The 24,283-nt window shown below is 42.8% G+C and overlaps 1 protein-coding gene across 2 annotated transcripts in view; it reads right to left on the bottom strand.

Annotated features, from left to right (window-relative positions):
- Positions 1-24,283, bottom strand: part of CDC42SE2 (CDC42 small effector 2) — a 97,029-nt gene that overhangs the window by 5,649 nt on the left and 67,097 nt on the right. For both annotated transcript variants that reach the window (XM_010852427.1, XM_010852428.1), the window contains exon 4: positions 6,061-6,162. In XM_010852427.1, coding sequence (XP_010850729.1) covers positions 6,061-6,162 — 102 coding nt within the window. The remainder of the gene's footprint in view (positions 1-6,060; positions 6,163-24,283) is intronic.

The raw sequence follows: 24,283 nt of genomic DNA, 5'->3' as shown, positions 1-24,283 counted from the left end.
GGACCTGATGGCTTCACAGACAAATTACATCACATGTTGAGAAAAGAGTTAACACCTATCCTTTTGAAACTCCTTCCAAAAGAATGAAGAGGAAAAAATACTCCCAAGGTCATTTTATGAGACCAACTTCACCCTAATACCAAAACCAGACAAAGATACAACACACAAAAAAAGGAAAGAAAATTACAGGCCAGTATCACTGATGAACACAGATGCAAAAATACTCCAAATGTATATTAAAAGGATCATACACTATGATCAAGTGACATTAATCCCAGGGTTATAAGAATTTTTAAATATCTGTAAATCTACGTCACAATCCATTGTCACATTTATTCAACATAGTTTCAGAAGTCCTAGCCGTGACAGAGAAGAGAAATAAAAGGAATCCAAATTGGAAAACAAATAAGACTGTCACTGTTTGCAGATGACATGATACATGATACACAGAAAATCCTAAAGATGCCACCAGGAAACTACTAGAGCTCATCAATGAGTTCAGTACAGTTGCAGGGCACAAAATTAGCACACAACAGTCTTTTTCATTCCCATACACTAAAAAGAAGACCAAAGAGAGAAATTAAGGAAAGAATCCCGTTTATCATCACATCAAAAACAATAAAAAACACAGGAATAAGTCCACCTAAGGACAAAAAAGACATCTACTCTGAAAACTCTAACATGTTGATGAAAAAAATCAGAGATGACACAGATAGCAGGCTATATATACCATGTTCTTGATAGAATCAGCACTGTCAAAATGAGAGTACTACCCAAGGCAATCTACATACTCAATTCCATTCCTATTAAATTAGCAGTGTCATTTTTCACAGAACTAGAACATCAGCCCTGGGATTTCTTTGGAAGGAATGATGCTACAGCTGAAACTCCAGGACTTTGGCCACCTCATGCGAAGAGTTGACTCATTGGGAAAGACTCTGATGCTGGGAGGGATTGGGGGCAGGAGGAGAAGGGGACAACAGAGGATGAGATGGCTGGATGGCATCACTGACTTGATGGACATGAGTCTCAGTGAACTCCGGGAGTTGGTGATGGACAGGGAGGCCTGGTGTGCTGTGATTCATGGGGTCGCAGAGTCAGACACAACTGAGTGACTGGACTGAACTGAGAACAAAGTTATTAAATTTATATGGATACAGGAAAGACCCAAAATAGCCAAACCAATCCTGAGAAAGAAAATCAAAGCTGGAAGAAACAGGCTCCCTGACTTCAGACTATACTATATAGCAACAGTAATCAAAATAGTATGGTACTGGCACAGAAACACAGATCAGTGGAACAGGATAAAAAGCCAGAAATAAATTCACCCATCTATGGCCACCTAATCCATCACAAAAGGAGGCAAAAGTATACACTGGAGAAAAGACAGTCTCTTTTCAGTGGTGCTGGGAAAACTGAACAGCTATATAAAAGAATGAAATTAGAACATTCCCTCAGAGAAGGCAATGGCACCCCACTCCAGTACTCTTGCCTGGAAAATCCCATGGACAGAGGAGCCTGGTGGGCTGCAGTCCATGGGGTCGTGAAGAGTCGGACACGACTAAGCGACTTCACTTTCACTTTTCACTTTCATACATTGGAGACGGAAACGGCAACCCACTCCAGGGTTCTTGCCTGGAAAATCCCAGGGACGGGGAGCCTGGTGGGCTGCTGTCTATGGGGTCACACAGAGTCGGACACGACTGAAGCGCTTAGTAGAAGCAGAATGCTCCCTAACACCCTTCACAAAAATAAACTGGAAATGGGTCAAAGGCTTAAACGTAATGAGGCCAAACACTATAAAAGTCTTAGAAGAAAAGATAGAACACTGACGTAAATTGCAGCAAGATCTTTTTGACTCCACCTTCTAAAGAAAAAAACTGAATGGCAGCTAACTAATTAAACTCAAAAACTTCTACACAGCAAAGGAAACCATAAACAAAATGAAAAGACAACCCACAGAATGGGAGAAAATATTTGCAAATGTGGCAACCAACAAGGGATTAATTTCCAAAATATACAAACAGCTCATGCAGTTGTATGTCAAAAAAAAAAAAATCAAAAAGTGGGCAGAAGATATAAAGACATTTTTCCAAAGAAGACACACAGATGGCCAAAAAGCACATTTAAAGGTGCTCAACACTGCTAATTATCAGAGAAATGCAAATCAAAACTACAATGAGGTATCACTTCACAAGGGTCAGAATGGCCATCATTAGAGAAAGTCTTCAAACAATAAATGCTGGGACGGGAGTGGGGCTAAAGGGAGCCCTCCTACTGTTCATGGGAATGTAAAGTGGCACAGTCACTACAGAGAACAGCTTGCAGGTTCCTTAAAAACTAAGAGAACTGCTATATGACCCAGCAATCCCACTCCTGGCTGGGCATATATCCCAAGAAAACTAATACAAAGGATACATGCACCCCTCTGTTCACAGCAGCAGTATTTACAACAGCCAAGACAGGGAAGCGACCTGAATGTCCACCGACAGAGGAGTGGATAACGAGTACGTGGTAGATATATACAATGGATTTTTATTACTCAGCCATTTCACAGAATAAAAATGCCATGTGCAGAAACATGGATGGACTCAGAGATTGCCATACTAAGCAAAATAAGAAAGACAAGTACATGATATCTCTTATATGCAGAATCTTTAAAAAAAATGGTACAAATGAACTTATGTACAAAACAGAGAGTCACAGGTGTGGAAGATAACACTGTGGTTACCCAGGGGAAAGGGGTGAGAAGGACACACGGGGAGGTTGGGACTATGTAAAATAGAGAACTATTACAAACAAGGACCGATAACGGCCTATATGGGAGAAGGATCTAAAAAAGAGAAGATGTGTGGATACCTTACTCATTCTGCTTATGCCTGAAACTAGTACAATGTTAATCAATTATATTCCAATAAAATAATGTGAATAATAGTGCCATTCACAGTACAATGAACGGACCTAGAGATTATCATACTTAGTGAAGTCAATCAGAGACAAATATTATCACTCGTGTGGACTCTAATTAAAAAAATGAACTTATTTATAAAACAGAAAGATTCACAGATATCAAAAACAAACTAATGGTTCCTAAAGGGGAAACACAGGAGGAACAGATAGATCGCATACACTAGTCTATTTAAGACAGATAACCAACAAGGACCGACTGTATAGCACAGGGAAGTCCACTCAACATTCCACGATAATCTATATGAGGAAAGAATGTAAAAAAGAATGTATGTATAACTGAATCACCTCGTTCTACACCTGAAACTAACACAATACTGTAAATCAACTATACTCCAAAAATAGAATCCAAAGACTTCAACTGCAATCCCGGTTTATTCATTAACACCGTAACTCTGGACACACTATTCATCTTCCGTGAACATCAGGTTTCCTACTTGTAGAGTGATTACAGATGATCATCCCTCCTAACCATCTTACACGGCTACTTTCTAGGGAGATATAAAAATGCTGGGGCATCTTCCTTTTTATTCCGGCTGTGCTGTGTGGCATGTGGAATCGTAATTCCCGGAGCAGGGATGAAACCCATGACCCTGGCACTGGCAGAGTGGAGTCTTAACCACTGGACCACCAGGCAAGTCCCAGTGGGGTATTTTCTTACTTTACCAAAACAAAGGCACAAGGTTATCTGCAAACTCTCAAGTGCTCTTAGTATATCCTGTCTTCATTTGTATCAATCAGAAGCATTTTGGAAACTCAGAATCACGCTAGATTGCTCGGAGCAGGAGGAAGAGGAGGTGATGGCCTAACAGATTCAGAGTGAGGCAGGTTTAAATACATTCTAAGTGAAAGCGTATTTGGGTCCAATATGTTTAAGGCGAGAACATGTGATTGGGTCTTAAGTGGGTAAGTTTTCACTCATTTACTGAAAAATTCACTTCTGTGGAACTAACTCCAGTGACACCACATGAGTTACTGCAATATCTATATTCACATGACTAAACAACCAGTTTAGGTAAGAGTACCCTAAAAAAGAAACTAAAAGCCACAGGTCTGTTTAAGCAAACCTGCTCCGCCTGAGGAGGCTATGGCCCACAGCCTATCAGTTCACTTTCTGCTCCTTTTTGGCAACACCAAGTTTTGTGGCAGAAAGTTGGATTTTACCATGGTGCCAAATAATTTCCTACCTAACACAACATGTTATCCTAGAATTTATAGGTATCCTAGGCCTATTTACAACAACATCTTTATATATTTTTACATGGTACATTCATAATGCCATGCAGATTATAAGAAAGACAAATCTGTTTTTCTTCCAAAAGTCAATTCTTTAATTTCAAACAAGAATTTGGATTTCCAGTAAGTAACCCTCATCACTCCTGTGAAACATTGGGCTGAATGAGTTACAAGCTGGAGTCAAGATTACCAGGAAAAATAGCAACAACCTCAGGTAAGTGGATGATACCACTCTAATGGCAGAAAGTGGAGAGGAACTAAAGAGCCTCTTGGTGCGCGTGAAGGAGAAGAGTGAAAAAGCTGGCTAAAACTCAATATAAAAAAAGTGAGATCATGGCATCCAGTCCCATCGTTTCATGGCAAGTAGAAGGGGAAAACGTGGAAGCAGGGACAGGACAGATTTCCTCTTCTTGGGCTCTTCCGACTCTTGCGACCCCACGGATTGGAGCCCACTAGGCTCCTCTGTCCATTAGATGTCCCAGGCAAGAATACTGGAGTGGGTTACCATTTCCTTCTCCAGGGGAATATTCCTGACTCAGGGATCGAACTTGGGTATCCTTGTTGCAGGTGGATTCTTTACCAACTGAGCTACAAGGGAAGCTCTTTTTTGCCTACATAGTTAAATTTTTATGAACACAAGTAGGGAAGAAGACGTGTTGATGAGAAATAAATTAAAATTCATCAGCTATAATAAATTTGAAACCATTCATTCTATTTATCTTTGTCACAATGACCTTAATATTAACAACAGTCAGCAGTCCATTTGGTCTCATCATTCCGCACTGATCCAGGAAACAAAGCTACTGAATTGTATTTTAACAGCAACCTGACGGCTCTTACGTTTCCACAAAAGCCGTTCAGTGTACTTTTCCTACAGACTTAAAACAAACAAGCTGTTTCCTTTCCAGGAAGCTACGAATGTCATCCCTTAGCCTACCCAGTAACTGCAGTGACAAACTTGTTTGCTGTATCCAGGACACCCATTCACCTATTTCACAAGTCTGTTCTCCTGTTAGGTTTTTTTGTGAACAGAGTCCAGTCAGCACACAATGCAGCGTATCTGTGTTATGAAAGCCTTACTGACTCTCTGGTTCTAAACACTTGAGGGAACATTCAGACACACGTGCGCACTTGTGATCTGGGGGGAAAGCGACTCTGGACACACGGTCATTTGCTTCAGGGCAAGGATGAGGCACAGCCCGGGTAAAAACCCCCTCTACTGGTTTCTGGCACACTACTCTCTGTTTCTCTTAGATGCAAATTAGGGAGTAAGAGTTCAACTGAGTACATCTAAAGTCTCTTCTGAAGTTCACCGAAACCTCTATAACAAAGAGCAAATATGTGCAAATTTTAATCCTCTGCTAAGTGCATGAGAACTTATGTTACAGTAATAAATTGCAAGCATTCTAGCATCAGATAAAGGCTAATATTTTATAAAGTAAAGGGGACAAATACATTTGCAAAGGCAACCCAACTGAACTTAAGAGAACAAAAAGGAGATTAAATATTACTAAAAAGCTGACCTCAAAGTTGCTGGGTGGGGTGGGAGGGATGGGGGGAATGGCGGCATGAGAATCCATGCGATAGTAACTTCCTTTCTGAACTCAAATCCTTTAAAAATTTTAAAGCGGTTACTCAGAAGAAATGTAGCTACAAAGAGTTTAGTACAAACAGAAAAAAAAACACATGGCTTCGGAAACTAAATAAGAGATTTTTCCACTATTCATTTCTTCTCTTCACACTCACATTAAGTGTGTGTACTAAATGTCTGCAGTTCACTGGGCACAGCGCACTTGCCAGACAGGCACATCTGACCGCGCCCCAGGCCCCACCCACCTGCTCCACCCTGGTACTTACAGAGTTCATCCCACTGAACAGGTCACCTGACCCCACATGAGCTGTGTGCACGAAGTTTGTGGGCTCTCCAATCATACTTCGGTCAATCCGCCGGCGCCTCTTCTAAAATATAAGGGATAATGTTCAGAAAATGGTCTTAACAAAAACTTATTCTGGTAGATTTATACATTATGCACAAATGACTCTCTATGAAAAATGTTTTTGCCCAGGACAGGAAAATACCTAAATCTTGGTATCGCCACAACCATCTCCTACGATGAACTCCCCCAGAGAAATATATGCACCAAAAAAAAAAAAAATTGGTAAAGCAAAATAATATTTAGAATTTAAAATAGATTATTTGATCTAACTTCGGCCATCCATGTATTTGTATAATAACCATTTAAGTTTTATTCTTAAAAAAAAAGATATGTAAAAGTATCATCTGTAACCATCGTTCATAACAAAGAAGACAGTATGACATAAGTACTGAATTCTGTGTCTCATCATTAAACACTGATGCTATTCTGATGGTTATTACTTAGATCATAGCCAACTGCCCTTTCCTGCTGGAGTGAATCTGTCGGCTAGTGGTACAGGGGAGGCTGGGTTCTAGTCCAGTCACTGATTTCCGGTTTCTTCTGGCTCTAAGTTACAAACCGCCTCCCCGTCGCTTCTGACACCCGTGTCCCAGCAGCCCCCAGGACTGCAGCTGCAGGTCGCGGCAGCCCTTGCTCCACCACACTAGGGACACTTCCTCACCATGCTGCTGTGTTCAACTGAACCATCCAAGATTTTTCGAGAGATGAAGGTTATTTTAAATTAGACCCAAGTTTTCCATGATGCCTTAGATTCTGTGATCGATTGAAGAGGCCACGGGCACAGCTGCCTTGTGTCCCAATGCCAACTCTGTGTAGCCCCATCTTCTTCCCTTTCAACAGAATATTTCTCCTGAAAGTGCTACCCGATCAAAACCAAGGCAAGCTGCAAACTAGTGGAACTAGGTCAGGCTGCCTCCCAACGTAGTGTTCCATGTCGCCATCCCCTGAAATGTTGCTATGCACATGTTACACCCTAAAAGCTTATCCAAGTGACAGCTCTCCAGGGTTAGGATGTGATTTTCTATAAAACCACAAAAGTGGCGTGTTCACACATTAATTTTAGACCTAAAATAGGTATTACTTTACTGTCTCTACCTTTTATTGCCACAGAATCCCAAAAGAAGTCTCGAGTTCAACAGTGGCTCTGGAGCATCTCCAGGTTCATTGGTTCTCCCTTCCAGTGTTCTGTACGGCATATGCGGATCCCTCTCTAGCTGAACACAAATTTTGCTACAGTGTACCAAAGTTTCTTCTATTATTTCTTTGATACTTTTCCTTATGTTCTTTGTTTGCAATTTCTAGAGCCTCTGTTATGGGGACATCTGAATGTGCCTGTGTGTCTAAGGAGGGTGGGGATGAGGAGGAAGGGAGAGAGTGTGTGTGTGACTTTCATCAGTGATTTGTTTCCTTTGTATGTTTCACTGAATTACAAAACAACTCCACTTCTTCCTCTCCAGGAATCCACATGTGTTCTTGTAGGCCAGAGAGTAAATATTTTAAGCCTGCAGGCCACACAGTCTGCCAAAGCTTTGACCCACTGTTATCACAGCAGGTAAGGAGCTGGAGACAGTGAGGGAGCAAGTGAGAATAGCGGTGTTCCATTTAACTTTTAAGCACAAAAAAGGGTGGCTCACAAGTTCTGGTTTAGTGACCTTAGCCCTAGATCAGAAATTTTTTTCAGTGGTAGATATGTTATTATTTTATCCATTATAATTTTAGGGGGAAGTTCTTTGTTTGCAGTTAGTTTCTGATCTGAGACTTTATATTACATGATTTCCCTTTTTCTCTCAAAAATACCTGATTGAATAGAGTCTGTAACAACAGGTATTATAATCTATAACAACCTCAGAGCCAACTCACTGGAAAAGAAGCTGATGCTAGAAAGACTGAGGGCAGGAGGAGAAGGGGGTGAGGAGGTAAGATGGTTGGATGACACCATCAGCTCAATGCACATGAGTGTGATCAGAGGAGATAGTAACAGGGAAGCCTGACACGCTGCAGTCCACGGGGTCGCAGAGAGTCAGACACGACTGAACACCACCACCACCACCTAGAAGCAAATTATTCACTCCTTTACTTCTCCAAATTTAATTACTTCAAGCCCCCTTTTAAAGGGTTAAGATTCAATCCATCCTTGGGGCCCTGTCCCCAGGGCTATACAAAGACTTCAGGTTAAAAGGCTTGGCAGCAAGCCAAGTATAAGGCCCTAGATCCTTTGTCTATGTCCTTCAACCTTCTCTTTCTTGGCGAAACATACCATCTCCTGCTACCTTTACACAGGGCCACGTAAGGACCCACGCAGACTCCCTGAGCACAGGTCCGCCACCTGCAGCCCTCCTTCGATGCAGGAGGCCAAGTGCCGCCAACGCAGTCGCTTCCACCCGGTTCCAATTCTGCCCCTGGACTCTGAGTTTGTCTATTTCTATCCACCAAATTCAACAAAGTTCCCTTCACACTCTTCTCATCTGAGATGTTACAGCACAAGTCCCTAAATGGTCCTTGAGAAGCGGTGCCATCTCTTCTAGGACTAAGGAAGGGAAAAGGCAATGCAAATGCTAGTTTTGTGCCTACTTTTCCCTCCACAATACACTGCTACATTTCCACCAAACTTGTCTTATCAGAAACCCATGTTTCTCCAAGCACATCCAAATGCATCTGCACCAGAACAGGACACGAACTTTCTTGACACCTGATCAGGACAAACTGTTGGGGTTTCTTCCCCAGGATGCCCCTTGACTGACAGTAAAGGAGGAGGCTTCCAGGTTCTTGGCACACTCCAGACATAAGCAGAAAAGAGGAGATGTCTACAGATGGAGACAACGGTCAGCAGTTATAGTTGCTGGACTCGTGGCATCTGTAGGACTGCGGACTTTGTGCAGACCAGCCTGAAGGGGCCACAGCTCCCAAGTACAGAGGGTGCCACCAGGCTCAGCCAGAGGGCCCTCTAAAGCAGGCAATGGGCTGGCCTATTGCAGAGAATAAGATCTACTTCCATATCATTCTTGCCCCATGAATACACAAGACTTCTAATAGTTCTGAATCCACATCATCTCCTTCAGAAGGGTGTGTCTGGGGCTTAGCAGGTAGCTACACTGGGCCCATGAATCCACATTATGTGAGTTATTCCAACAGCTGAATTATTGCAAGATGCAGGGAGAGAGGAGTCACCATGGTACACTGAGGCCACCAGCTATCTCACCCTGAAATGTTTCCTGAGAGATCAATGAACGGATGTGCTTGTAGGTCGCTGTGCCTCTGAAGTAGCTGTAGTAATATGCACTCATAAACAATAACACAACAGGCATGCTGAATGAGAGAGGATGTTCAGGAGGAGACAGCTGAACTGATTCAAAGGACAGGATGACATCAACCTGCTTGCATCATAGTAATTATGTTGGGTGACTAATTCATCATCTGAAAATAATGACTACTTTTCAACTTGAACTTTATGGAGCTGAGCATCACACTTTTCCTTTAGACTTCACTTCATGACATCTAGTCTAACCTTGATTTTAGGGTAAAAAAGCAGAAGTTTCAGTCCTCCCTTCTTTAAGGCTAGAAGGAGCCCAGCTTGTTAAGCAGGGGAATGACATGATCAGAATGGTTCTAAAAGGCTACTCCATGATCGCTACAATGGAAAGCACGGCGGAGGGCACCAATGGAAAAGGTATTAGAATGATGCTGGCTAAAGGAGATTACTGAATTTCAACTACCAGTAGCAGAAATGGAAAGTTCAGGTTGAAGCTAAAATCAAAAACTGGATTTGAGAACTAGGGAAAGGTAAAAGTTATGAAAGATGAACAGATTTCAGACTGAATACAGGGTATATGATTTACTGGATTAGACAATACTGGGAGAGCCTTGCTGGAAGAGTCATACTGGAAGAAGATGAAAGATTCCGTTTAAGACACACTGAATTTGGGACTTAGCCAGCGGTCCAGTGGCTAAGACTCCGCACTTCCAATGCAAGGGGCCTGGGTTCCATCCCTGGTCAGGGAACTAGATTCTACATGCCACAGCTAAGAGTCCCCATGCCACAGTTAAAAATCGCGCACGCTGCAATGAAGACGGACAATCCCACGTGCCACAACTAAGTCCCGGGGAGCCAAACAAATAAATGGAAAGAAAAAAAAAAGACACACCAAATCTACGATAGCTATGAGACATTTAAGTGAGGCCTAGCAAATGATATTCAGCGTGCCTCACGTTCAAGGGCACTGAATACACAGATAGAGGATTCTGAGAAGCGCTAACTAGAGATGAGAAACAGAGTCACCAGGATAAAGTGGTCTGAGTTAAGGAGACGTCCCAGGAAGAAAAGTGCACAGAAAAGCACTCCTCATAAGGCTGGATGAGGAAAATAAGCCATTAAAGCAAGCCAAAAAGGAGCACCCTGGAAGTCAGGGGCAAAGTCAGATGTGGGCTCTTCAAGTGTGATGGGGGTTAGGTGACGCGCTGCACAGCTGGAGGGAGGTCAGGTGAAGAGAAGCGTGTCCCCTGGACTCGGCACCTGCTCAGCACGCTGGTGACCCTGTGCCCGCAGTGACGGGGGCGCCAGCCATCAGGGGAGTGAGGGGAGGGGGCGGGGAAATGAGAGGTCCCACACAGAGGATGGGACAGAGTCTGGCCTCTAACGGGAGGAGACAGCTGTAGCTCAAGGGAGAAGAGGAAACCAGCAGACTGGATTTTTTCCCTTCAAGATGAGACAGACTTGATTATGCTTAGTTTCTGATGTGATAGATCCGAAAAGAAACGGGAGGTAAAGAAAAACGAAGGGTTATCAATATTGTAAGTGCTCCAGAGAAGGTAGGAAGGACGGGATCCAGACCCGGGCTGAGGTGTTCTTCAGACTTCTGTTACTACTTTCTGAGTCAAAAACCTAGACTCTGAGTATAACTAAGTATTTTAAGATACAAAACTGAAATATTTTTCAGGCACAAGTCAGACATGTGAAGAACAGCCCACTTCTCTGGTGTGCTGTACCGAGAGCACAGGCCAGAGACAAGAATTAAATCGTGGGCAAACAGGGGAATTCCAGAGTCAGGCCTCTGCAAAGAAAAACAGGAAACGCTGTACTTCACTCAATACGCACGAACTGTTGTCAGTAGCAGAGTCACAGTTTTTCCTGGAAACATACTTTATTCTTCTTTATTCCTTATAGGGAACTTTACTAAAACTGTCAACCTTCTGAATAATTCCTGCCAACCTTAAAATATTAACTGTTATTCTGCGTAAGGCCAAGGCCCAAAGGTTAAAACAAATGAGTGGCTGTATTACCCTGAAGGACTAGGGAACATGTCTGTTCCCATTCAATGTGTGTCCACTACGCGTCATTAGAACTTTTGAGGGCTTCCCTGGTGGCTCAGTTGATGAAAGAATCTGCTTTCAATGCAGGAGACCTGGATTTGATCTCCAGTTGGAAAGATCCCCTGGAGAAAGGAATGACAGAATCCAGTATTCTCTCTCTCCTGGAGAATCCCATGGACAGAGAGGCCTGGCGGGCTACAGTCCACAGGGTCACAAGAGTCAGACACGACTTAGCGACTAAACCACCACCACCACCACCGTTATTTAAGTCCTAGAGACTCAATCTTAGATACTAGACAGTTGTTCAATGAAATGTTGATATCCAGAATTTGCTTTTATTTATCCAGAAGGGGTGGAGGGAGGCGCTCTTCCTTCCCTTATTAGTTTTTAAAAAGATACGTTCATGCATTTTGTTTTCCTCCTAGTCTACAACTTACATAAAAACTTATGCACTGAGTACTAGCAAAAATATTTATGTCACAAATATGAATAAGAAACATTTACTTTCATGTCTGATTTTCATTAGAACATAATCTTATCTGTACTCTTTCTGAGGCCTTACAATTCTAAAATGCACTATGTACTTCCTGTCTTCCTCTCTTAACTCTAACAGATATATATATATTTAGGAGTTATATTTGAAGTTTTTAAAAAATACACTGTGGAGCTACCACATCAACATACGGCGAACTGCAATACCCATTTAGTCTAAAACGCTGCTATCTATATGCAGTATTCATGCACTCCCATCACATGTTCCTTCTTTGAAAATAAAAATTACTAGGCCAATACAAAAGTAAAAATATGGAATATAAAATTCAGACAAAGGATCATGCTGAGACTATGTTTCCAAAGGATCCCCTCTCTGCTCTCCCGCTCGTCTCTGATGTGCGCTCCGTCCCTCTGCGCCTATGTGCTCTGTGCGCGCGGCCTTCTCCAGGGTGTCCTAGGGTCCCCTTTCCCCTCCTCCCCCATGTCTTCACCTTATTAACTATGCTGATGACTCGTGAGTCTACTTTCTCTTCTCTGAGCATTAGACACACATTCAACTGCTTACTGGACACGTCCGTGTGAATGCTGACAGGATACTCAAACTTCCTATGTTCACAAAGTGTAAAGCGTTAGTCACTCAGTCGTGTCCGACTCTTTGCGACCCATGGACTGTAGCCCGCCAGGCTCCTCTGTCCATGGGATTCTCCAGGCAAGAATACTGGAGTGGGTTGCCATGCCCTCCTCCCGGGGATTTGTCCCAGGATGGAACCTGGGTCTCCTGCATTAGCAGGCAGGTTCTTTGCCGTCTGAGAGGCCAGGGAATCCCACTTGTGATGGTGGTTTAGTCACTAGCTCGTGTCCGATTCTTGTGCCGCCATGGACTGCAGCCCTCGAGGCTCCTCTTGTCTGTGGGATTCCCCAGGCGAGGATGCTGGAGGGGGCCACCATCTCCTTCTCCTGTGTCCACAAGTAAGCGTGTAACCTCACTTCTGCAGCCTGGTCCTCCTTTCCATGCCCCCTGGGGTGGGCAACGCTCCTAGCAGTACTTCAAGCCAGGGCTGAGGGCTCTGCTTCGCTCCTCCTCTTCCTCACAGTGTCACGTCACAGCATCCTGGGGATTCGATTCTATCCTACCCTTCCTCTCTCCACCCCACGGCACTGCCACAGCCTTCCTTCAGCCCCACCGCCTCCCACCTACATCGCTGTAGTCACTGCCTAACTGATTTGCCAGAGCTTCACAGCCTTCCTTCCGGGCCTGATACTCCTTGCCCTGCATTTACATCTACCTTTCCAAGTACAAAACTGATGTCACGACCACTTTAAAATCCCTCAATGGCTTTTCAAAACCTGCAGGCTAAATTTAAACTCTCGAAGCCTAGGAAACCCTGTTCTCTCTCCAGCCTCATCTATCGTTTCCTTGCATTCTAAGCTTCGGTCTGCTACTCGAAGTTCCTTAAACATGCTATGATCCAACTTTCTCACTTCTCTGCCCTCGATCTGAAGGACCCTTCCTACTGCTCCGTGGCTAACTCGGGCACCTCTTCTCTATACCCTTGCTCTGAGGTTCCATGCTCCTCCTTTCTGGACTCACAGAACCTTGTGTTCACCTCCACCAAAGTAAAATTTGCATCTCACACCAAATTTAAAAGGTCCGCTGCATCACAGATGTGCTCCTCACAGAGAGGGCATGTAAAACGTCAGCCCACCAAGGGCCAGTGCCATACACCACACAGAGCAACTCATCAACACACGTTTTCTGAATGAATACTTTTATGAATATATAAACGTCACAGTCACATGGTTTTTCAGGCCTAACTTTTGGAGTAATATAAATGCCCCACCTCCCTCACATTTCTATGTGCATGCGTGCGTGATAAATTGCTTTGGTCGTGTCCAATTCTTTGCAGCCCCACAGACTGTAGCCTGCCAGGCTCCTCTGTCCATGGGATTCTCCAGGCAAGAATACTGGAGTGGGTGGCCATGCCCTCCTCCAGGGGTTCTTCCCGACTCAGGGATCAGACCTGCTTCTCTTACAGCTCCTGCATTGGCAGGTGGATCCTTTACCATTAGCGCCACAGGGAAGCCCATATTGATCAAATATAGCTTCCAGGAAGTGATTACTGACTCACTTAAAAGTCCCTCTAAGACTCTTCTCTGGACAGCTTCATGCACAAACGCATGCCACCGAGGAGCAGTTTAAGGCCAGGTTCCAGAGGCAATGGGAGGCTCAAGGTAAAAGCACAGGTGGAGCAGCCTCAGGCCCTTCAGGAAACACACACGAAATATGAAGGAAGAACACAAGAGCCTGCCATCTGGAGCAGGGGGAAAGGCTCGTACTCTCAGGCTCTAAAATAGCAATCACTTACGCCAATGTGGACGAAGTATTCGGAAGGCTAAAAGACAAAGATATACTACTGACTTAACTTTGCGACCTGGAAAGAGAAAGTTGAGAGAGATGTATCACCAAACCCCCTACCTGTGAATGTATCAAGTAACTCATGATTCCCAGACTGTGTCCAGCAGTCGGCAAACATCCAGGGGCCCCATGGGATGTCTTCAGTGTGAGGGGAGCACAGTGATACTTAATATATGTACAACGCTGTGTGAACTAGTCCAAGATGACTCAGAATTCCAGTCTTAGAGCACACACTTTTTACAGTGACATATATTTGCAAAGCAGAGTTGTTCAGCAGCTGCTGTGCAAAAAGTCCAGTACTGCAGAGAAGTAGGTACGGAGCTGGAGAAGACGCTGGTGGTGTTCCGTCTGAGCCCAGAGTTTGAAGAGCTCTATAAAGCCGCACAGGCACACACGTAAGTAATCATGGTTATTTGGGAAGGAAGTAAGAATTTATTTTCTTCCTATGTATGTGTGTAACTTTTTCAAGTGACAGCTCAGTTTTTAGAACATAAATACTAAGTTGTTTCAGTTCAGTTCAGATCAGTCGCTCAGTAGTGTCCGACTCTTTGCGACCCCATGAATCGCAGCACGCCAGGCCTCCCTGTCCATCACCATCTCCAGGAGTTCACTCAGACTCAAGTTGTTTAGACCAAACCTAATAAATAAATCTGTGAGGTATTTCTCTTGCCTTGCGAACACCATGAAAAAATTACTGAAGTGTTAAGGGAAATAAAAACAAAAGTTTGGGAGCCCCTGAAATAAGCTAAGTTAATCTTCTGAAATATCGACAGGGTCGCTAGGCATTGGGCATTTCTAAAACAAACAGCCACTTTTCCTATGATGCCACTGACAGTCCATGATCCCCGAAGTACGTGAGCTGCTTTCAAACTACATTCTACTATCCATCCAGTTTATACGACGGGGAGAAAATGACTAACGAAAGCTACATAAAAAGCTGTAACACAAAAAGAGATTTGATATTTTCTATAGTAAAGGAAAAGGATTTTACTAGTGGGTCTCACACAAAAATCAAAGCAACAGTTATGGCTTAACATCAACAAACTATGTGAAATGCCCTCTCCCAACCCCTGCTGTGTGGCACTGCCTGAGACTCAGCTCAAACATGACCTTCTGAGACGAGGCTGCTGGGCGTTCCTTGGTCCAAGCACTTAGAGCACAAAGCTCATTATTTCAATTTTAATGCTTAAAAATACTGCTTATAATTTATCTGCCCACAGCTGGACTTTCCTACCATGCTAAGAGTTCTTTGACCACAGCTGTGCCTGACACACTGGACAATGGCTGCTGAATAAAAGGATTTTAAATAAACAATGTCAGCTCAGTTCTCTAAAAACTGTTTGTCTTATCCAATAGTATGACCAAATATTTCTCAAGGACCTATCACATATGGAAGATGTTAAAAAAAAAAAAGATGAAAATTCTAGTGGATTTTGTATTTCCACACAAGTAAATTACTTATCTGTTTTGTTGGGTTTTTCGCTTTTACGTCACAATACTGCTATCTCCCAGAGAATAGCTGCACCGTCTTTACTGTCTCAGCTTTTATGCTGGCTGTTAATAGGAAAGCAAGCTTTACTGTGCATCAGAATCTCTGTGGGGGCTTGTTAGAACACAGGCTGCTGACCTCTCCTTGCAGAATTTCAGATTCACCAAGTTTGGGGCAGGTCCAGGAACGTTCAAGGCTAACAGTGATACTGATGGCTCAAGGTTTAGAAATACTGACTCTGAAGATTTACAGCTGAATATTTTAAAACAATGGGCAATTCTTATGCCAGGCATACTTCTAAGCACTTTAAATACAGGAACTCATCTGATAATACCTTGAAAAGCAGTATGCTACGTTTTAACACTCCCTTCAAATCCAGGAAACTCTGGCAAAGTCTCACTTGGACTCTCGGCCAGTGCTCACGTTCCCACCTTATATTCACATTAGTTAACCTCTCGAACTCTTAAACACTATTTTAAAGTCTGTGTGTGTGTTTAAATTATTTGGAAAGCCATTGGGTTGAATGGTTTCTCTCATTAAAAACAACAACCTAGCCACCAAAGAATGTGTTTTAATCCATAGTTTTCATCAAAAAGAAGAGCCTATTCACTGCAGCAAACAAAGAACGCTTCTGAACCTGCTCAGGGCACAGGCAGCAGTCAGGCATGCCCCTCTCCCAAGTCTTTCCGAGGAGAGGTCTATTTGCATACTTTAAAAGCTGCTACCTGAGAGTTAAGCTTCTAATTTAGCACACACAGATAGACTAAGAGACTGCTCAGAAACGAGGCCAGTGGGCACCATCTCCACTTTCCTCTTGCCTGTTCCAAGTCCCCTAGTGTCTCCCAGGGGACACACTTTTTGATTGCCTCGCTGTGGTGGCCAGCTGGGCTCCAGGTCATGGGTCCCGGAACATGAAAGCAATCGACTAATTCTTTCCTAGCTATCACCGCAACGCCTCAGTGCATAGGGAACAGACAGAGATACCCAGCTCCTCGCTTTTCTGTGAAAGGAGTCTACTTGCGTAGCTCAGAGACGCTGCCTGAGCGTCTGACTTCCAGTCGGCCTGCATCCAGGTGACTGCACGGTGCTGCCTGAGAGCCTCCTCTCCGAGCAATGATAGGCTTTGGCACACCCTCAGCAACAAAGAATGGGCTGTGGGCGATCACTGGGTTTGAGAGCCCACCAAGAACGTGGACCAGGCTGAAGATAATGTTCAACCCCTGCACGTGGCCAGCACATCACACCTGGAAGAGGCGGCATTTAACACACAGAAGAAACCAACAGAGTGTCCAGGAAAATGAAGAAACGTGGCCCCAAGAAAAGAAGAAAATAAAACCCGAAAACAGACCTTCACAAGATGGAGATAAGTGATTTACCTGATAATGAATTCAAAATGAAAGTCATCAAGACGCTGACTGACATCAGGAGGGCAATACCGGAGAAGAGTGAGGATTTTAGAAATGAAATGAAAGTACCAAAGTACAGAAAATGAAAGTACCAAACAGAAATCACAAAGCTGAAAGAACACAATTACAAAAAATTCAACAGAAGGGTTCAGCAAAAGACAAGCTCATGTGAAAGAAGGGATCAGCAAACTCAAAGACAGCGCAGTGGAATCTGACAGAAGGAGAAAAAAATAAAGAAACAAAAGTGAAGACAGAGTAATGAACAAGAGACAAAATCTAGCAGACCAGTGTGTACGTCATATGGCGCCAGAAGACAGAGAGTCAAAGGCAGAAAGCTTAGCTGAAGAATACTGGCTGAAACATCTGCAACCTTGGTGAGAGAGACAGATGTCCAGACAGGAAACCCAGAGAGTGGCAAATAAATTAATATAAAAAGACCCACTGAGATGCATTACAGGTAAACTGCCGAACCTGAAAGACACACAGACACACACACAAGGGGCAAACCCCCAAAATTATCTTTAAAAAGCAACTTGTTACATATAAAGCAATCCTCCACCCCTTATAGAAATGTTGGAGAATCGAGTGGGAAGGTGTATTTTAGGTGCTAAAAGAAAAAAAACAAAAAACCGTTAAAAAAAACTATTCTACCAGCAAGCCTATCCTTCAGAAGTGGAAGAGACAAAGAATTTTCCAGACAAGCAAAAGTTGCAGAAATTCATCATCACTAGAACAGACAAAAAGAAGTTACAGGGAGTCGTTAAAGCTGAAACAAAAGAATGATAGGTACTAACAGAAAAGCATATTAATGTGTAATTATCACTGATAAAGGTAAATACACAATTAATGATGGTGGATAAACCAATAATTTATACTTACAAATACATATAAATCTAGTATAAATATTAGAAGACAAAATTAATAAAAAGAACCAGAACTATCATTTCTAAAACATTATGCAAGGTAAAAAATATGTAAATTATGACATCAAAAATATAAAATGGGGAGAATAAAAATATTAAGCTTTAGGATGCATTCAGTCTAAAGTTGCCACCTGTGCGCCTGCGCGGGGGGCTGCGTGGCGCGGTGGCGGGGCAGGGCGGTGTGGAGTGAGTGGCGCTGCGGGTGGGGCCGTCGGCGGCGCTGGTGAGGGCACGCCGAGCGGTCGCCGTGAAAAGAGAAAAGAAAAAAAGAAAAAGAAAAAAAAAAAAAAAATAAAGTTGCCACCTGCTTAAAACAGACTGTGATAAATGTAAGATGTCTTACATAAGCCTCATCATAACCACAAACCAAAAACAAAACCCTACAATGGATATACAACAAGAGAGATACAATGAATCTATACCACAGCACTAAAAAAAAATAAATCACAAAGGAAGAGAAACAGAAGAAACAAGAGTTATAAAACAACCAGAAAAGAACAAAATGGTAATACTAAGTTCATGCCTATAATTACTTTAAATGTAAATGAACTAAACATTCCTGTCAACAGACGTAGAGTAGCTGAATAAAACAGAAACCACAAGACCCAGCTATATATGAACAAGAGCACTTCAGCACTTCAGCTTTAAGGATACAGGTGGAAAGTGAGAAGAGAAAAAGGTATTCTGTTCAAATAAAAAACAAAAGAAAGCAGAGATAGGTGTGTTTACATCAAACAAAACAGGTAAGACTGTAAAAAGAGACAAAGAAGGTCGTTAAAAGGAGTCACTCCAGCAAGAGGACACAAGACTTGTAAATATTTATGCACCAAACATGGAAGCACCTAACATATATAAAGCTAATATTACAGACCTGAAGGAGAAACAGCAATTCAATAATAGCAGGAGACTTCAATAACCCACATTCAAATATAGATAGATCATCTAGGTAGAAAATCAACCAGGAAACACTGGGCTTAATGACCCTTTCGATCCGATGGACTCCACAGACATTCTCAGAACACTTTACAGAACACTTCATACAACAGTAACAGAATACATATTCTTCTCAAGTACACATGGATCAGTCTACAGGACAGATCATATGTTAAGCTGCAGTTCAAGTATTAATAAATTAAAAAGACTGAGGTCATATCAAGCATTTTTATCTGAGCATGAAAATATGAAATGAGAAATCAATTACAAGGAAAAAAGTGGAAAACTCACTTAACATACCACTGACTGAGCAACAGGTCACAGAAAAAACTGAGAGAGAAACCAAGGGCCCTACCAGGCGGTGCCCGCCAACGCAGGCGACACAGGTTGGATCCCGGCCCTGCAGACCCCACAGGGTGCAAGGTCACGGAACCTACGCGCCACAACTACCGAAGCGCAGGCACCGCAGCCAGTGCGCCACGGGGGAAGCCGCCACAAGGAGGCCTGCTCACCACAACCAGAAAAGGCCCACGCGCAGCAAGGAAGTCCAGCAAAGTCAGAAACAAAATGCATTTTTAAAAACCTTTTCCAAGGGAAATCAAAAAACATTTTGAGACAAAAATGGATATATTGTATACCACTCTTCCGGGATGCAGCAAAAGCAGTACTAAGAAAAAGTTCATAGAAACAACTATGTTAACAACAGCAGAACTCCAATACAGTGTAACTCTATACCTCAAGTCGCTCAGTCCTGCCCCACTCTGAGACCCCATGGAATACCAGTCGTGGAATTCTCCAGGTCAGAATACTGGAGTGGGTAGCCGTTCCCTTCGCCAGGGGATCTTCCCAACCCAGGGATCGAACCCAGGTCTCCTGTACTGCAGGTGGATTCTTTACCAGCTGAGCCACTTCCCTGGTAGCTCAGATGGTAAAGAAACTGCCTACAATTTAGGAGACCAGGGTTCAATCCCTGAGTTGGGAAGATCCCCTGGAGAAGAGAATGGAACCCATTCCAGTATTCCTGCCTAGAGAATTCCATGGACAGAGGAGCCTGGTGGGCTATAGTCCATGAGGTCTCAAAGAGTCGGACACGACTGAGCAACTAACACACACACACACACCTCAAGTAGTTAGAAAAAGAATAAAGCCCAAAGTTAGTAGACGGAAGAAAATAAGAGAGGAAATAAATGAAAAATAAAAAGGCAATAGAAAAGATTAGCAAAACAAAGAGCTACTTTTGAAAATAGGAAACTCTTTAAACTTACCAAAAATAGAATTAAGTTACAAAAGAGGAGACATTACAACTGAAACCATAGAAATACAAAGAATCACAAAGATTACTAAGAACAACTACATGCCAAAAAACTGGACAACCCAGAAGAAACTAGTAACTTCCTGCTACTGCTACTGCTGCTGCTAAGTCACGTCAGTCGTGTCCGACTCCGTGCGACCCCACAGACGGCAGCCCACCAGGCTCCCCTGTCCCTGGGATTCTCCAGGCAAGAACACTGGAGTGGGTTGCCATTTCCTTCTCCAATGCATGAAAGTGAAAAGTGAAAGTGAAGTCGCTCAGTTGTGTCTGACTCTTCGCGACCCCATAGACTGCAGCCTACCAGGCTCCTCCATCCATGGGATTTTCCAGGCAAGAGTACTGGAGTGGGGTGCCATCGCCTTCTCTAGATATTATATACAGAAAACCCTAAGACTCCACCAAAGAACTGCTAGAACTCATAAGCAAATTATGAAGGGTAACGGAACAATGGAAAAGATAGTCTCTTCAATAAACGGTGCAGGGAAAACTGAGCAGCCACATACAAAAGAATCCAACTGGACCAATACCTTACACTACATCCAAAAATCTATTCCAGATGGATTAAATACTTGAATGCAAGACCTGAAAACATAAAACTCTAGAAGAAACCAGGAATAAGTTCCTTGACATCACTCCTGGCAATGATTTTTTTGAATTTGGTACCAAAAAATGAAATTTTGGAAATTTTTGGTACCAATGGAATTTTATTGTCATAAAACAAAAGATGGAAACACTGCCACTCACAACAACACTGATGAAACTGGAGGCCATGATGCTAAGTGAAATTAAGTTAGAAAGAAAAAATGAGTACTGTGCAATCTCACTGCTATCTGAAATCTGAAAACAAACAAACAAACAAACAAACAACTAATGCAGAAACAGAGAACAGACCAGTGGTGGCCAGAGGCAGGAGGTTAGAGCCAGGTGTGGGGATGGAGTGGCAGAAATGGGTTAAAGGGCTGAAAGGTACAACTCCCAATCGTGAGTTCTGGGGTATAAAGTACAGCACAGGGACTATACTTGGCAATACTGTCTTGTATATTTGACTGTTGCTAAGAATAAATCTTAAAAGTTGTCATAAAAAGTAAAAAGAATTTATATGAGGTGCTGAGTGTCAACTGAATTTACTGTGGTAAGCATCTCACAATATATTCATGTATCAAATCATTACGTTGTACGCTTTAAACAAACACAATGCTACATGTTAATTACTTCAATAAAACTGGAATGTGGGGACCTTGTCCTACTTACAGATGGGAAGTAGTGAAATAAACTTTAGCTCCATCACCCTCGTATGACCTACTTCTCAACATTTTCATTCCCTACCTCTGGACTCTACCAAGATTTCTACAAACACACCACAAGTGTGAGTCATGGTTTTATTCCAGTAATGACTGGATAAGTCTTAAGCATACCAAGATGATTATAGAGTTCATATATCTATTTACAAGTATCAGTGATGATGTGAGTTACTAAACTCACTATCTCCTATCTGTGTCCACGAACTCCAAGTTCATGCCAAGTCTGATGAACACCGGAGGCAATATATAAAATACATTATCTTATACTCTACAAATAGTAAGCAAAACACATTATAGCAGAGGAAGAAAACACAAAAACCATTAGACATAATAGAGTAACTGTGGGGAAAAGATATTATTACCATGACTTTAAAATATACAAAAATAAATGATTGACAGGATTTTATTACCTATTAATATTTGATGAGCTCTGATAGAGTGTTCAAAATGACATATAGTGGTTATGATTTGGCGGAGAGGATGAAAACCATGTGAATAAACTGCTTAATACAGGCCTCTACCTTACCTTTTTCTCATTATATCAAGTTTACTTAACAGGGCACAGAAGCCAAAAGACAACTGAAGTAACTGCTTACAGACCTTAGCTTAACTAGAATCCTGATGAAGGTGTACATAACCAGCACAGAATATAGCCTTCTTTTACTTTTTCACTTTGGTGACTGCAGCCATGAAAACAGAAGAGGGCTGCCCCTTGGAAGAAAAATTATGACAAACCTAGAACGCATATTAAAAAGCAGAGATACCTTTGCCAACAAAGGTGAGTATCGTCAAAGTTATGGTGTTCCCAGCGGTCATGGACGGATGTGAGATTTCAACGAGAACTGATGCTTTCAACTTGTGTTGAAAGGTGTTGGAAAGTCCTTTGGACAGTAAAGAGATCAAACTAATCAATCCTAAAGGAAAACAACCCTGAGTATTCATACTGAAGCTGAACCTCCAATACTTCGGCCACATGATGTGAAAAGCCAACTCACTGGAAAAGACCCCGCTGCTGGGAAAGACTGAAGGCAGGAGGAGAAGGGGACGACAGAGGATGAGATGGTTGGATGGCATCACTGACATAAGGACATGAGCTTGAGCAAATTCTGGGAGATGGTGAAGGACAGGAAAGCTTGGCATGCTGCAGCTCATGGGGTCACAAAGAGTCAGACACAACTTAGAACCAAACAATTTGATCAATGTTTACTTCAGCATTTGCTAAAGATGTTCAAGTTTTTGACATTCAAAACTGTTGTTTCTTAAAGCTGTTTGTATAATTCTCATATCCTTAGTTTTTATTTTACTGATTTGGATTAACTTCTCAGTTTATTTTTTACACCTAAACAATAGCTTAGGGTATTCTAGAGCTACAATGATTAAATTTTTTAAACTGTTCTGAAAGGATTTGAGGCAGCTTTGTAACATTTTTGGCTTCCCTTGTTGCTCAGTTGGTAAAGAATCTGCCTGCAATGTGGGAGACCTGGGTTGGGAAGATTCCCTGGAGAAGGGAAAGGCTACACACTCCAGTGTTCCGCCCTGGAGAATTCCATGGGCTGTATAGTCCATGGGGTTGCAAAGTGTCAGACATGACTGAGCAACTTTCACTTTCACTATAACATTTTACCAGAGGTCAGTTCAGTTCAGTCGCTCAGTCGTGTCCAACTCTTTGCGACTCCATGAATCCCAGCACGCCAGGCCCCCTGTCCATCACCAACTTCCGGAGTTCACTCAGACTCATGTCCATCAAGTCAGTGATGCCATCCAACCATCTCATCATCTGTCGTCCCCTTCTCCTCCTGCCCTCAATCTTTCCCAGCATCAGGGTCTTTTCCAATGAGTCAGCTCTTCGCATCAGGTGGCCAAAGTATTGGAGTTTCAGCTTCAGGATCAGTGCTTCCAATGAACACCCAGGACTGATCTCCCTTAGGATGGACGGTTGGATCTCCTTGCAGTCCAAGGGACTCTCAAGAGTCTTCTCCAACACCACAGTTCAAAGACATCAATTCTTCAGCGCTCAGCTTTCTTCACAGTCCAACTCTCACATCCATACATGACCACTGGAAAAACCATAGCCTTGACTAGACGGTCCTTTGTTGGCAAAGTAATGTCTCTGTTTTTGAATATGCTGTCTAGGTTGGTCATAACTTTCCTTCCAAGGAGTAAGCGTCTTTTAATTTCATGGCTGCAATCACCATCTGCAGTGATTTTGGAGCCCAGAAAAATAGTCAGCCACTGTTTACACTGTTTCTCCATCTACTTCCCATAAAGTGATGGGACCAGATGCCTTGATTTTAGTTTTCTGAATGTTGAGTTTTAGGCCAACTCTTCCACTCTCCTCTTTCACGTTCATCAAGAGGCTCTTTAGTTCTTCTGCACTTTCTGCCATAAGGGTGGTGTCATCTGCGTATCTATCTGAGGTTATTGATATTTCTCCCGGCAATCTTGATTCCAGCTTGTGCTTCCTCATGCTTCCAGCCCAGCATTTCTCATGATGTACTCTGCGTAGAAGTTAAATAAGCAGGGTGACAATATACAGCCTTGACATACTCCTTTTCCTATTTGGA

This window comes from Bison bison, unplaced genomic scaffold (genome assembly GCF_000754665.1).
Source record: "Bison bison bison isolate TAMUID 2011002044 unplaced genomic scaffold, Bison_UMD1.0 scf7180017864311, whole genome shotgun sequence".
NCBI lineage: Eukaryota > Metazoa > Chordata > Mammalia > Artiodactyla > Bovidae > Bison > Bison bison.
Note: the sequence above shows the minus strand (reverse complement) of the source record. Positions and strands in the feature narration are given on the sequence as shown.